This window comes from Cydia splendana, chromosome 8, assembly GCF_910591565.1.
Source record: "Cydia splendana chromosome 8, ilCydSple1.2, whole genome shotgun sequence".
NCBI lineage: Eukaryota > Metazoa > Arthropoda > Insecta > Lepidoptera > Tortricidae > Cydia > Cydia splendana.
The window spans coordinates 15,928,443-15,944,017 of record NC_085967.1 but is presented as its reverse complement, the minus strand read 5'-3'; the positions used below and the strand labels follow the sequence as shown (position 1 = coordinate 15,944,017).

Here is a 15,575-nt window from a genome sequence, read left to right as displayed (position 1 = left end):
TCATGTAGCTGAGAATTCGTAAAGTAACTCTTCAGTCAGCAATAAGAATATAATACAAAATTTAGACGAGTACAGGTGTATTCGGGTAATTCCGAATGTCGAAAACTGTCGGATAATTCCGATAAGAGACTTTTATTATGATGGAATTTTGGATGATTTTCATCCGAATTTCGGAATTATCCGAATTTCGGAATTACCCGAGTAAACCTTATAATTATTTTGGTCTAAGGATCGGCAGCTTTTTGTATATTTATTCTCGGATTTATTTAAAAGAATAATCTGAATATATTATTATTAATGATGATATCGTCAGATCGCTTTACAAGGGGTACCATTGGTATACTATACAGTACCTACGCGTAGTAAGCGTTAGGACTGCATGGATTTAAAAAAAATGCTTTGAAATTTTAATATAATTTTGTTTACCGTTTCTTCCCCAATCCAATTCCTTTCAGCAGGTTCCGTGAGACCAAGAACATCTATCCAATGGTAATAGTTCTTGGAGTTGTTGCCGTACCAGTATTTTATGATGACGTAGCTGTAAGCAGAACATCACTCTTAAACTACTAAATTTCATTTGTATTATCAGCTCCCTAAGACAACTTTTCTAAATAAAGTCATGCATGAGCTAAAAAAAAACCGGACAAGTGCGAGACGGACTCGCCCACCGAGGGTTCCGTACTTTTTAGTATTTGTTGTTATAGCGGCAACAGAAATACATCATCTGTGAAAATTTCAACTGCCTAGCTATCACGGTTCATGAGATACAGCCTGGTGATAGACGGACGGACGGACGGACGGACAGCGGAGTCTTAGTAATAGGGTCCCGTTTTTACCCTTTGGGTACGGAACCCTAAAAATCAGGTAATTTCCTCGCATATTCCAACAATACATATGACGAATAGATTTCTCAAGATTACAAACAATTAGCACTTCGTTGCTACCTGGTAACCCACTCCTACTCCAGCCATTGACGTTACTCAAAAAATTTCGTATGATTCATTACGCAATCTGTTTAAAATTAAATATTACTTCAAAACTAAAATAGTGGGATGTATTCCCTGACACACTTTCTTACAAATTTTACAAGGTACTTAATTCATTAATGTAATTATGTAGAAGTAGACAAATGTCACACGTGCTGGTATTAGTATAGGAGTTCCATACTACGGTAATTCTGGGGCGCCCCACGGGTTAAGGAGTTAAATCTCATTGAGAAAAGAGATAGATTTCTTAATCCAGCACATATCTTACGCAAGTCCATCGTCAACCATCTGCTGAACGTCTGGATCGTTGACGATCTCTAGAATCTCAGCGTTGTCGGGATTTCGCTTGATGTCGACGAGCTGCCAGGGCGAGATGAGACCGAAACGCACGCAGCGCATTACGTCGGCTGTGTGCCGTCGCCGATCCGGCCAGTCGCCGTGCAGCCATCGCACTCCAGCCATTAGGACTTCTATTTCACTGAGATAATTATTTAGTTTTTAACAGTTTGGCTTTAATCGATAACAGAATATTTGCGTCAAAAAAGGCAAACAGATAAGACTTGAACAAGAAGTTAATGCATATGTTTTGAATTGGTGATATATTTTAGGAAATTAGATATCCCGTTTACCACAGATTTTATTCCGAATCCCATTTATTTTTCTTGCACCAATTCTAAACCCCTTTGCATCACGTTAACCCTTTGAACGCTTTATGTCATAAACACAAACATCACTCTAACGCCAAGATCCCGGGCGCAAAGCGAGCTAATGTTAACCCTACTCGTAAGTGTGAAGGTTACTTTGATAGCGTCCGCCATAACACCTATAGTGGTCCGTGGCGCGATGGGCAAGACTAGTAACGACACCATTAGGTGTTCTTGGCGTTCAAAAGGTTAAGATACTTTAGAAAGACACTTTATCTACTAGCAAATTCCACATACCTGGTGACGCAGATGTAATTAGATCTTAAGAACATTAAAATTTCATCCAATTCTAGAGCGAAGAAATCTCTCGATGCCACCAAAGGTAAGAAAAACCTTTGAACCCGTGGTACCTGCGGGCACCACGCTTGGATTAAAAAGTAAACGAATAACAACGCTCAAAAACAAAGAATTAGGTATATAGATACTATCCAAAAAAAGACTAAAGATTACAAACTCGAAAGTTCCTGCTATTTTAATAAAAACTTTACCAACTCTTTAAAAACAAATTTTACCATTAAATCCATGACTTCCTTGATGCCTTTTGCCCGTGCTTCTCGAAACAACACAAATGCTGTATCTTCGTTTATCAAGGACTCGTTAGCAATAAACGCCCAACATTGTTCTTCCAAATCTATTGATCAAATAAAAGTTAAAACTAAATATATTATTTGATTGTGTACACTTACAAATATAATTAATAAAACAAGAACAACATCCCTTGTAGATGAAGCACAAGTAGCACAACTGATCTTTTAAATTAGGTATATTGTAAACCTAAATCACCATTTTTTAATAGTTGCAAGATCGGGTATGGTACCTAATGGATATTTAGTTAATGCGCTACGTGCATTATTTGGGTTTTGCCAGGGTCCACTCATTCTTCTCTACTTTGCACGATTCTGGGCGCCCTCTATCGTAAGCCAGTTTTAGGTCAAGTCGGCTTTTCGCATTTTTAATTTTTATCTCTACGGCCATTGCCAGTGTAGCAGTATAAGAAGAAAAATAATCTACGTAACCTTTAATAGCCAGAAACTGTGCTGCGCAAAATAGTGTCAGTATATTTTCCCGTTTAAGTACCCTGTTGCTTTCCGGTCCGCTGAAAATCATCCATTCATATAACGTTTGAAACGCCTGTGGCGTGACGCGAGCCTGAAATAAAATCATTGGCATCAGCAGGCCACTTTTCTGATAACGTTAGAAGGTCTCCACACTGATTGACCTTGAAGCGTAACTAAGCTGGTCAGAGCAGAAAATTGCGAGGTGAAAAATAAGAAGCAATTTTCATATTTAGAGCTTTTGTGCAAAATTTGTTACGAATTTTTAAGTTGCGTTTTAGACCTATGTTTGTGATTTTTTTCTATCAAGCGAATGTCAAGAAATCAGGTTTCGAATCGACGAAGTTACTAGAGAAAGGCCTCAAGATTGCTAATAAATTTTTTGGCAACCGTATTTATGATCTAAAAAAGCGTTACGATTATTCAAAAACTGCAGGTTGAACCTACTGCTGTGTGGTAACTCTTTTACTTGTAGGTACCTATAAACAAAACTTACCGCTGGCAGTGTAATATCCTTTTGCGTGTTAGCATTGAAAAATGCCGAATACACTTGTAATACTATGTGATGACAGTGGAACTCTTCATCGTCGATATGAATCACTGCGTCGGTATTGCTAAAATTACAATAGTATTTACGATTATCGATCTATTTGAGCAGCAGAATGGCCGTTAACGGAAAAGTTTTACAGGCGGGGAAACACACCTTTTACTGTATTGCGTCATTGGGTGACTAGTAAATCAAGCAAAAATATTTGATCTTTGGGTTTTTTACAGTGAACAATTATTATCAAGCAATGTTGGTTACATTTTTGGGGTCGTCGCTAAGAAAAATTTTGCTGCATACGTTTCATAGAACAGTGGCGAAGCAACCCCAATAAATAATGGAATGATTAAACATATATAATCAACATGGGTAAAAACTCTGCCCATGGAAAATATCCCGGATTAATAGTACATTGTGGGGTGGTACAGGAATTACGAATTCGTGTTAATTAAGCCCTCGCCTTATCTACACTCGTTCGATAATTTTTGTTTTGTGAGAGCTAAAAGGTTAAAAAATAAAATTTCGTGTGTAAAATATAGTCCTAGGTATACGGACCACATAGCCTAGCCTAGCACGTGTGATGTAAAAATAAATTACAGCCCTAGGTCGAAATTTAGGATTTACGGACTGTATCGCCTACGTGTAGTTAATAACGCCCTTTAAGGGGCCCGCTGACTAACAGTCCGCCGGACGGTATCGGCCTGTCAGTTGTTCGGAACTGTCAAAATTTTGTTCTAACTGACAGGCCGATACCGTCCGGCAGACTGTTAATCAGTGGGCCCCTTTACGAGCAAGTGTGATGAAAATAATCTTACACATAGTTATGTACACGTCGATAAAACTCCTGAAAGAGATCCTGTTTCTTGGGTAACTGGACTCGCAGCCAGTCCACCGGCTCGAACTGGGCGAAACCGAGGCTCTCCAAGTCCTTGCCCTTTTCAGGTTTCGATTCGGACAGTTTCGGCTTGCCACCACATTGGCTGTGACATGTGCCCGATGGCTGGAAATGTACAATTTGATATATTTTATTTGGATTGTATAGATACCACCAGAGATTGGACAATCTCTCAAACTTGAAATTCTTAATGCAGGAGGAAAGCATGTTTTTATCAGAGTCTTTCAAATTGGGCTACAGCTGCTAACTGTCTGTTTCATGCTGACTGTAGATGTTTGGTACTATCATGAAACGGACGGGACCTAAATCTAGTCGGCTCGTTTCATGGATTAACTTGATCGTATGTACAGTTTCAGAGATACTTAAATGACTCCCCCTGCAAATAGTTATCTCTGCACCTAACTTTTCACTCATAATCTAGGTAAGAGATTTCTAACAATTATGAGTGAAAAGTTAGGTTCAACTTCAACTGATTTCCCCATAGTAAACATAACAAGGTGTCATTACTTAAAAGTTATTCACTTATTTTGTGAAGAAACACAATATACCTACAATGTTCACTTAAGGTATTTCATAAACACATAACCATTTACTGCTACGAAATAAGGTCTACCAATCCGTTATTAGCAGGTCAGTTCGCGACAACACACTAAATAAACGTGACATTGTAGTTATAACTAGTTAAAGGCAGAAACAATGAGATTCTACATTGATTCAGAATGAGGTCTGGCTTGGTCGCATTCTATACATACGAAACGTAAAAAGTTATTTTGTCAAAAGAATCATTTTTGATAAGTACAAGCTTTTATCGCTGACTGTACTTTTCTTTCCACAGGTAACTAATAGTTATCAACCCTTAACACAATTAGGTTGCGTTGTTTTATCAGATTTCCAATGGCCACCATCATCAGATCAGCTCGATGGTCCCACAATATTATATTGCATTGTCACCCAACTTACGTATGTATGCAAATTTACAGCTTAATTGGAAACCGGGAAGTGGGTCAAATTTTACTTGCAAGATTTGATTACAGACACACTCAGACATACAACGGGACAGGAGAAACGAAATAAAAACTTGTAATAAAATAAAAGACTAACGTTATTGATTTCGCTGTCGTCATCCGGTTCGCCTGCTGCCTTTCCTTCAAATTTTACTTTTACTTTAGCCTGAGTAGGGTCTGCTAAAAGAACGCCCACGGTCGAAGACTGAAATACTACCTGTATACAAAATAATAAGAAAATAATGTTACTTTCCACAAAAAGTTACATTATTGGATTTTTTACACACGTCAGATATCCAATAATAAGCAATTGCGAGCAGAGACTTCCTCAGACAGTCAGACAAGACGTCATGGTATTCAATAATCAATTTTTCATGCTATTATATTTTGGAAATATGATACTAATAAGTATTAAGTAAAAGTTTTGCTCGCTCTTAAATAAATATTGGTAGAGTTAAGTTCAACATCTTGCCAAAAATATATTTAAACTTTTCTAAGACACGATTGACAATAAGGTCGTGTAAATATATTTTTGAACGTTGGCTTGAGTAAAGATGTTAGTGAAGGCGATCTTATAAGATATTGGCATAATATTTAAAAAACCTGAATACGCCTCCAAGTTTAGTTAGCAAATATTATTTATTTAAAATGTTGATATGAGTACCTGATTGGATTGCACCTTTAGATTACCACTCGGAGTACTTTTGAAGGGAAACATTGGGCGCCTATAAGCATCATGATCAGAACTCTCCGCGCTGAAATATAAGCAATCATCATTGACAGAGTTAGAAATAATTTATTTTTAATCAAATAGAGAATGCGTTAGTTACTTCTGGCATTTATAATATGTATGTCTAATTATACCAATAATAATTGAGCAGAAAATTTTCGCAAAATTAGAAACGGTGAAAAATAGTGAGTTACATAGCTACTAGCTATGCCTGCGCCATCGACCGTTTGCGATTCGGTCAATTTAACCACCTTTTTCAATCCTATTCCTTGCGGTGGCAGGGAAATAGATTAATAAAAATACTACGGTTATGCTTTTAAAAGCATATCATCCCGTTTCAGAAAATAAGGTAAAGGCAGACAGACAAACAAAGATAATGACTTTCGCATAATATCGGCGTATCCCCTACATTTCGTTAAACTGTGGAAAAGGCTCTATGTGTTGGCTTCGGCTTCCGAGCCCTTTACCCCGTATAAGGAATAAGAATAGAAGTAATAATAATAGAAGTATAAGGAGGAGAGGAGGAGGAGGGAAGAATAGAAGTATGGTTGGAATGATTTCATGGGGATGACAGCAACATTGGATAGTCAGCTGTTTACGTTGTCGTCTTCAAAGCTTACAATGTGATTCAAACAAATATAACTACGTATTTCGGAACGCACCTGGACTCCTCCGGGTGGCTACTTTCGGGAACCAACTCTATTTGGTTGCTTTGAGCGAACTCCTTAGCGAACTTTGAACCATACGTGTCTTCGTTCATCGCTGATTTCTTCTTTTGCGACCTTATGCAATACATTAGTATTATATTAATTACTTATGTGTCTACTCCTAGCATAAATTACGAAAATAATATAGACGTTTGACTTCTCCAGCAGGCTTATTTTTTTGTGTCGTAATTGTAACTTAGAATTCAATACGCTAGACAACAATAATAGCCATATAATTTATATCGCATGTTTCAAGAAAAGCGTAACAAATTTTTGGGTCTGGCTTTTATGGCTTTATAAATAAAATCGTGTCAGATTTTTTTCACGTTTCGGTATGTAATTAGAAATCGTTTATTGAGAACCATGGTAGGTACATACCTAGTTGTTATAAATAAATTATTGAAACACATGGCACCCTAGGGTATTGCAAGTATTCTTATAAGGTGTAGGGGGCCATTTCGACTGCGGGTTAATTTCAACTACTTAATCGAAATATCTTCCATGTTTTACATTATTAACTAGAGTGCCATATATAGATAGATAGATAGATAGAATACTCTTTATTGGCACACCTCAGTAAAAAGATACAAAAGAAAAGAACAATTGATTAAATGTAGAGGCAGACAACAGGCGGTCTTATCCGTTTTATATGTCCAGATAGCGAAAAAGAGGTGTTGTATGTGACTCTGGTTAATAATGTAAAACGTGGAAGATATTTCGATTAAGTAGTTGAAATTACCCCGCAATCGATATTTTCCTCCTGCACCTTAGCTAGTTAGGACGAAAGAGAATAGATAGTATAGAGGGGTCCAATCATAGTAAATTTTGTAGTCACAGTAAATTTACTGCTATCTATCGACACACGACTAAAACTCAAAATGAAAACGTATAAAACTATCGAAAAAAATTATATTTATGGATAAATGATTTTATTATTTTTATATCATTTTGACCCATGTTCATTCACTGATACCTATGTGTTAAAATTGTTAAATATAAAACGGTGTCGTCAACGCCATCTAGCCGACCATAGGCCAAAGGTGTGTGCGCCATCTATCCGAGAATTACTTTTTCTTGATTTCCGAGGCACGTTTTTTTCTTAGACTTTATTCATCTTATACGGAGTTACATATGTCTTTGTTAGGACTAAAGTAATGTTAATATGAAGGATGTTTTGTGTAGGTTAGGGTACACCCAGCCGCAAAATTGCATTACCACTTAATATATTCAACCATATACCTAAATATGTTTAATGCAATTTTGTGTTTTCTGTGTACATCATACAAAAAAATAGGTGAAATAGTACTATTAAAAATCTACACACTTTCCCTTATAATTCCACGACATGTGATTTAGTGCAGTGCTGGACGTAGAGTTCGAGCAGTACCTCACCACAGCGTCTCCTGATTGCTCATAGAATGATTTACTACTATATTTCTGCACTGCTATACTGTTTGTCTGTTTGACAAAGCCTAAAAAACAAATGAAAATATTTAACCACACATTATGAACAGGCAAGGCTGTTACAAGTTCTCAAGTTGGCCTGTAACTTGGCTAGTTATCGTAATGACTTGGCAATAGCTACCTATTAATGTTTAGTTCCCTATCTGGATTGCTACATCAGGTGGTAGTCATATAAGAACTAAAACTTAGGCAAAAGCGAGTAAACGAGTGCGTCCCGATACTTAAAAGTGAATTCAATAGAAATGGCAAATAATGTAAACAGATATATAAATTACAAGTATTATAACCTAACAATTTGACGAAAGTTGTTTTTACTGAAATCTTATACCTTTTAACGATTCTTATATATATATATATATATATATGTCGGAGAATGGCTGAAATGTGCCATCTATCGCCTTCAAGAGGCGTTTTGTCATGCAAACCTTGACAAATAGAGCAAACTAGGGTGTTACGTACACTTGAGTGGCGTTCGACGCAGTTCCGCCAAGACGTCATAGAGTGCGCTCTTAAAACAATTGAAGTCCAGAACAATTGAAGTTATGCTGTCAATCAATCTTCAGAAGGAGCACGATGAGAACGAACGGGGGAAGATGACGTCTGTGGCGGCTCCTGGGTCTAATCCACTGGTTTGCTTAAGATAAGAAACGTAACGCGTGCTGTGATTTGTAATGAGTCTTGTGCAGTAAAGATTGTGAGTTGAACATCGTATTTCATTGAAGGCCCTCGTCATCCACGATTGAAGGTTCTGATGTGCTGCCGATAGTATGATACGCCCACAATTCCCACATTCCCACATTCCATAAAACAATGGACGCAACTCACGCGATTTCCAACTTCCAGCGACAGTCTGGCAACCAGTAAATATGCAGCTCCTCTCAGCTTCTGTAAACAAACTAAGGCACCCACGTTTCTGCAACCGCAGCTCCAACCCGTGCGAGACGGGAGATCTCGCAGCAACTATCTTCATTCTTCATGGTGCAAAGGACTGTAAACGTATTACTTAGAGTTACAACATTAACAACATTCACGAAAATTTCACACAACATAACATAAAAAGCAATGCAAAAACTGGATCACAATTTATAAAATATCAAATATGTCAACTGTCATTTCACTTCAAATATTTTCCATCACGATACTTCTTTATTTTCCACCAGCGATAGCATGAGATTTCTTCATTTTCTAAGGCCTTTAAAACTCTTGAATTAAGGAATGCCAGGGATTTTCCAAATCAGGGTAGATTTTTGGGACCTTCAGTCCACCTTCATTTGGCAAATTTGAGCTTTCAAGAGGAATTCCGTAGCGAATTCCCTGTGTTCGGCCACACTTCTGATGTCGGGAATTGTGGGCGTATCATACTATCGGCAGCACATCAGAACCTTCAATCGTGGATGACGAGGGCCTTCAATGAAATACGATGTTCAACTCACAATCTTTACTGCACAAGACTCATTACAAATCACAGCACGCGTTACGTTTCTTATCTTAAGCAAACCAGTGGATTAGACCGAGGAGCCGCCACAGACGTCATCTTCCCCCGTTCGTTCTCATCGTGCTCCTTCTGAAGATTGATTGACAGCATAACTTCAATTGTTCTGGACTTCAATTGTTTTAAGAGCGCACTCTACTCTCTCGGGTTGTTCGATGGCCTGCTTGCCAAAATTAGTGATGATAAACTCCAAGCAATCATAATGGGCGATATTAATATCGATTTGCTTAAGAACACTGCCATCAAAAAACAACTACGTGATATTTTATCAGCTCATAATTTTGGTCAGTATGTCAACGAAGTCACCCGAAAGGACGGTGACAGCGCGACGTTGCTGGACCACGCATATTCAAACATCCGTGGAGACCGTGTGTCCGCAACATGCGTTGTCACTAACCTGAGTGACCATACAGCGCAGCGACTCACCGTGCCGCGCATCGCACACTCGTCGTCCCGACTGATAACGAAACGGGTTTTTAGCGATACAAACATAACATCTTTTGTAACTGCGCTTGAGTCTATAGATTGGAGAGGCATAGTGGCTAAGCACAAGGGCAATTGCAATCAATTCGCAACTACAATTGTTAACATCTTCACATACCTGCTCGAGATACATTTTCCATTAAAAAATATAAATACTCATCCCAAAAAGAACCCTTGGATCGATAAAGAACTTAAAGACTTTCAATTGTTAGTTTTCGATTTTATTAAATTATCAAACAAATACCCAGGTAATATTTCCTTACATGACGCTACAAATGAAATAGTTAAATCATACAATAACAAGTTAAAAAGTAAACGTACCATGTATTTTAATTCATTAATTAGTAACAACCCCAATAAAAGTAAAGCAATGTGGAAGGCCATAAACGTCGAGCTAGCTCGGGCGCCGCGCCCGCGCGTCGACTACACCGAGCTGCTGACGGACAGCGCCGGCCGCCAGTTTGCAACCAAACAACTCGCGGTAGACGCGCTCAACCACGAGTTCGTAACGGCTGCCACCGCATGCGGCGCACCCGCAGCCGATCACAGCGGCTGTATCTCTTCCTTATCTGACGGGTATGTCGCCAGTGATAGTTCTATAAGACTCAGGCCTTTTACACCAGATGAAGTCGCAAACATATTTAAAACTTCTATCGCAACAAAAAACAGTACCGACGTTTACGGCCTTTCCGCTAATCTTTTAAAACGAGCTAGTCCCGCAATTAGTTACGTTCTTTGTGAACTGTTCAATGGCTGCATGCGTACAGGAGTATACCCAGAGAGTCTGAAAAAAGTAAAAATAAGCCCCCTTTATAAAGGTAAGGGTAAAAATCAGTAATAAAATCTTACCGCCCAATATCCCTGGTCCCAGTGCCCAGCAAATGTTTCGAAGTAGGTTTAAACAAGAGGCTACTCAGTTTTTGGACACAAGGGAATACACTGTCGGACAGCCAATACGCCTACCGCCAGGGCAGGTCCACCACAGACCTAGTGCGAGAGGTAGTGCGCTGCGTAGTGGGCGCTCGCGAGACGGGGCGCCACGTAGCTGTTATCTGCTGCGACCTGTCCCGTGCCTTTGACACGGCAGACCACGTACTCGTCGCCAATAAGCTGGCCCACTACGGCATCCGAGGCCCAGCCACCAAGCTAATATTGTCCTTTATGTCTGACAGAGCGCAAGTGGTGGTAGGCGACGGGGGAAAGGTTGTATCTGCAGAGTTACAAAATTTGATGGGGGTCCCTCAAGGGTCATGCCTCTCCAACACCCTGTTCAGCGTTTTGCTGAACGATCTGCCCAAGGCGATAAAAGGCGCCGATATATTCATGTACGCAGATGACGTCACGGCAGTCGTCAGCACTACTGCTGGGCGGGAGTTGGAAGTGGCTCTAAATCTCGTCATGGAGCAATTACACCAATGGTTTCAGAGAAACGGCTTAGCTCTAAACAAAGAAAAAACCAGCTACATGGTATTCAAGCTAAACGGCCATACAAGCCCAACCATGAAGGTGTGCGCCGGCAGTGCCCCTATACAGCAAGTGAACGGCGCACGCCTGCTCGGCTTCCATCTAGACAGCGCGCTAACATGGGAAACGCACATCGACGAACTATGCAAGAGAGTGGGAAGTGCGTGCTTCGCGCTGCGGCGGTTGACGATTACCGCCGGAAGGGGTGCAGTGCGACAGTGTTATTTCGCGACAGTGCATTCGCTCCTGACTTACGGCGTCGAGCTGTGGGGCCGTGCCTCTGACTGGAGGCGTGTGTTCTCGCAGCAAAAGCGCGCCATCCGCGCGATGGCTGGTAAAGCGGAGGATGCCCCTGCGCGTGACCTCTTCCGCGACTTAAAGATCCTGCCTCTGCCTTGCTTACTCATATACCAGGTTTCAGTTTTCACACACGAGAACCTCGATATGTTCAAGCGCAGAGGAGCTAACGCCAACTATATCCTGCGCAGTAATAGACTCCACAATAGGCTGGTCGCGGAACCACATAAACTCGCCAAGTCAGAGCGATCTGTGTACTATTTAGGCCCCTCGATTTACAATCGCCTGCCTAAGTCGGTTAGAGATGCAACTTCCACCGCGGCCTTCAAGGTCAGGCTTAAGAAGTGGTTAACGCAGGAGACATACTATTCATACGACGAGTTTTTTAGTCTGCCGATTGTTGATTAATTGTTTAAAATTAGATAATATTGTTATGACATATTAAGATATTCAAATAAACAAGAAAATAATTGGACATACAATGCGAATAAACTGTAGCTAATTGGACTAATTATATTCGTTAGCTATTTATTGGCTTATATAATGACTAAAATAGTATTCAATAAATTAAATTAAATGTTATTTTTTACACTATGGTATTGTCAACATTGTACCTACCTCGACATGTAACAATTGTTATTAAATATATTTCATTTCATTTCATTTCATCTCTATGACGTCTTGGCGGAACTGCGTCGAACGCCACTCAAGTGTACGTAACACCCTAGTTTGCTCTATTTGTCAAGGTTTGCATGACAAAACGCCTCTTGAAGGCGATAGATGGCACATTTCAGCCATTCTCCGACATATATATATATTTATTTCGGGGATCTCGGAAACGGCTCTAACGATTTCGATGAAATTTGCTATATGGGGGTTTTCGGGAGCGAAAAATCGATCTAGCTAGGTCTTATCCCTGGGAAAACGCGCTTTTTTGAGTTCTTATATGTTATCCGAGCAAAGCTCGGTCTCCCAGGTATTATAAATAATTAACATACGGGTTGCTCTCAAAACTCGAAAACGGAACAGGAGAATGATAAGGAGTAATGTCTTCTAATTTACATTATTGTAAATGACCTAGTTACTTCACAAGACTTACTGCTGTCGCTGCAGTTGGTGGTCAGCTCGGAAAAAGAACAACTCCTGTGCAGTTTAGGCCGAATGATGATGGAATATATTTCACTATAATTTTCGAGCGTATTCCGGAGTCTTCTCTTGGGAGCAATTATAACGCTGCAAGATCGAAATCTAATTTTGACATCAAATCATTATTTTGCCTACTTAAATGATCATCTATTTATATTATTGTTTTAGTGAATGAATTGGGCAAGCAAAGACATATACAGGTTGGCTAAAAACCAACTGCATTCCCGTTGCCAGGTTTTGGGATTATTACTGAGCAACTTTTACTATGACACCTATGTATGACACCAACCCCGAAATCGCGAAAAAAATATTTGGCTGTAAGTACATACATTTTGACTGGTCCATTTTCTATTGGAAGGTAAATTTTTTTTTCGCGATTTCGGGGTTGGTCTCATAGTAAAAGTTGCTTAGTATAATCCCAAAACCTCCCTGGCATGGAATCCTGGCCTCCCGGGAATGCAGTTATTTTTTAGCCACCGTATATAACCAAATTACGAGTATGTCTGCAAATCATCATTCATTCATCATTATTTAGATCAAAATACTGTTTACATGTGAGTTAGTGACGATACTAGAGATAAAAACATATGTGTATGACTATGCCAGTGAACTGTGGAACTGAAGGTATAAAAAAAACCTCCTCCGTTAATTAGGTAGGTAAGCTACTAACCTCCATGGAAATTATACATTTAAAACATTATTTATCTATCATGTTATACGTTTGTGAGAACAATAAGCACTTACTCGGGAAATCGGCGTATATAAGAGCTGTTTCTTACACGAGACACTATTTCTGCATCATATATCTGAGGAAGACGATATCTGATCAGAATTGTGAGTTATAAATAGTAATACATATACGTACACCACCTCACGTTGGAGTTTTAGGAGATTACTTAATATAAACGGTGACCAAAAAATAAGTGCATTCCCGTTGCCAGGGAGGTTTTGGGGTTATACTGACCAATTTTTACTATGGGACCAACCCCGAAATCGCGAAAAAAAATTTAGGTACCCTCCCATAGAAAATGGACCAGCCAAAATGTATAAAACAGCCAATTTTATTTTCGCGATTACAGGTTGGCTTCATAGTAAAAGTTGCTCAGTATAATCCTAAAACCTCCCTGGCAACGGGAAGGCACTTATTTTTGGCCACCCTATATGTGGAGTCGTTAAAACTTTTCGCCCGTGTACATTTGCTGTTGCCTGTTCTTGTACATTCTTGCTATTACATAGTAAAACCGTTCCTGTAGGTACATACTAGTAAAATTACCTAAGTACCTAAATGAAATGACAGCCCCCATTTAGAAGGAAGAATTCAGAATGTCACCCCGGTTTTTTCTCTCAGTGCAGTTCCGAATAACACCACACAACGTTATCTAATGAGTAGAAATCTGTGTTTCAGGTCGCAATGCGGGGCTTCAGGCTGGCAGGCATTATGATGCTACTTACAGTCATCAACGTGAGTAGAGAGTTCGTCTCAGCCAAGAATGACGAAATTCTTAATCGACAGTTACGCCGAGACTCACAATGGCTTAGATCCGGGATTTCGCATATTATACTGATTGAAAATGCAAATATTTTTCCCGTTCGGAAATACAAATATTTTCAAATGCGTATTAAAAAACATTTGTGGGGATTTTTTTACTAAAATGATTTAAAACTACATCTACCTACAATCCCAAATTATATAAGGAAGTATCTAAAATAATGGACTTACCTTTTCTAAACTAACGCTCTTTTTCATTTCAACGTCGATGACAGAGTACGAATATTAAAATCATATTGTATTCAATATTTGCTAATGGTTAATGAATAAATAGATTTTCCCACAACTCTTTTAAAATTTTTGACAGCTGAAGTTTTGAGTTTCCGCAAGAATGAATGACAAGCTCGTCAAGATAACCTGTCAAATACGTTGTCTATGGTTAAACTACATTTTAAGTATTTCCTAATTTTTCAGAAATGAAAAAGTCTTCAACTCTGGGAACAAATCAGATTATTTCATCAAATATTGTGATTTGTGTTTTTTAAGTAGTCTCACTACTAAACCTACTTATACTCAATGACCTTTTATTAATTTACTTACATCTATGCTTATACTATGTTAGTTTATAACAACATATACTTAGAATTAAAGGTCGGACCAAGTTAACTCTGCATATCATTTGAAACTCAAAGAAAATAATTTTACTATAGAGTTACTACTGCTACATCCGTGTGCCCGTGTGCTAGAGTCGGACCAAAAAAAGTCTGCAGCGGATTTGATAGCCCACGCAGTGCAAGTGTCATTTATACGTCAAAATTTCATAGAAGTTTGACGTTTAAAATAACACTTCCACAGCGTAGGCTATCAAAGCCGCTGCAGACTATTCTTGGTCTGACTCTTCCTATATTTGAGGATTATACTTAAACTTTTTCTCTCCGTAACAAGTAAACCAATTCTATTGCAGCTTTCAAATGCTAATCTTAAACATAATAATATATCTTACATATTTTACATTTCAGACTCTATGCTATGGAGCGATAACACGTAATGATCGGCCTAATAAGTCAGCAACCGTGCTCCGACATGGTTCAATAAAAGTGCATGATGGACCTAAT

The 15,575-nt window shown here is 39.0% G+C and overlaps 1 protein-coding gene and 1 long non-coding RNA gene across 4 annotated transcripts in view; one reads left to right on the top strand and one right to left on the bottom strand.

Moving 5' to 3' along the window:
* Positions 1–14,851, bottom strand: part of LOC134792900 (uncharacterized) — a 26,298-nt gene extending 11,447 nt beyond the window's left edge. For 2 of the 3 annotated variants that reach the window (XM_063764341.1, XM_063764342.1), the window contains exons 1-14: positions 14,692–14,851; positions 13,716–13,777; positions 12,925–13,058; positions 7,950–8,097; positions 6,581–6,700; positions 5,853–5,943; positions 5,286–5,405; positions 4,105–4,289; positions 3,242–3,359; positions 2,707–2,839; positions 2,203–2,321; positions 1,928–2,040; positions 1,255–1,464; positions 427–538 (exon numbers count right to left, since the gene is read on the bottom strand). In XM_063764341.1, the coding sequence (XP_063620411.1) occupies positions 427–538; positions 1,255–1,464; positions 1,928–2,040; positions 2,203–2,321; positions 2,707–2,839; positions 3,242–3,359; positions 4,105–4,289; positions 5,286–5,405; positions 5,853–5,943; positions 6,581–6,700; positions 7,950–8,097; positions 12,925–13,058; positions 13,716–13,777; positions 14,692–14,718 (1,692 nt within the window). In that variant the 5' untranslated portion in view covers positions 14,719–14,851. The remainder of the gene's footprint in view (positions 1–426; positions 539–1,254; positions 1,465–1,927; positions 2,041–2,202; positions 2,322–2,706; positions 2,840–3,241; positions 3,360–4,104; positions 4,290–5,285; positions 5,406–5,852; positions 5,944–6,580; positions 6,701–7,949; positions 8,098–12,924; positions 13,059–13,715; positions 13,778–14,691) is intronic. The other variant, XM_063764343.1, reaches the window with a different exon arrangement.
* On the top strand, positions 13,757–15,575 carry LOC134792902 (uncharacterized). The gene is made up of 3 exons (XR_010144481.1): positions 13,757–13,805; positions 14,377–14,433; positions 15,480–15,575. It is a non-coding gene; the product is annotated as an uncharacterized LOC134792902 (long non-coding RNA).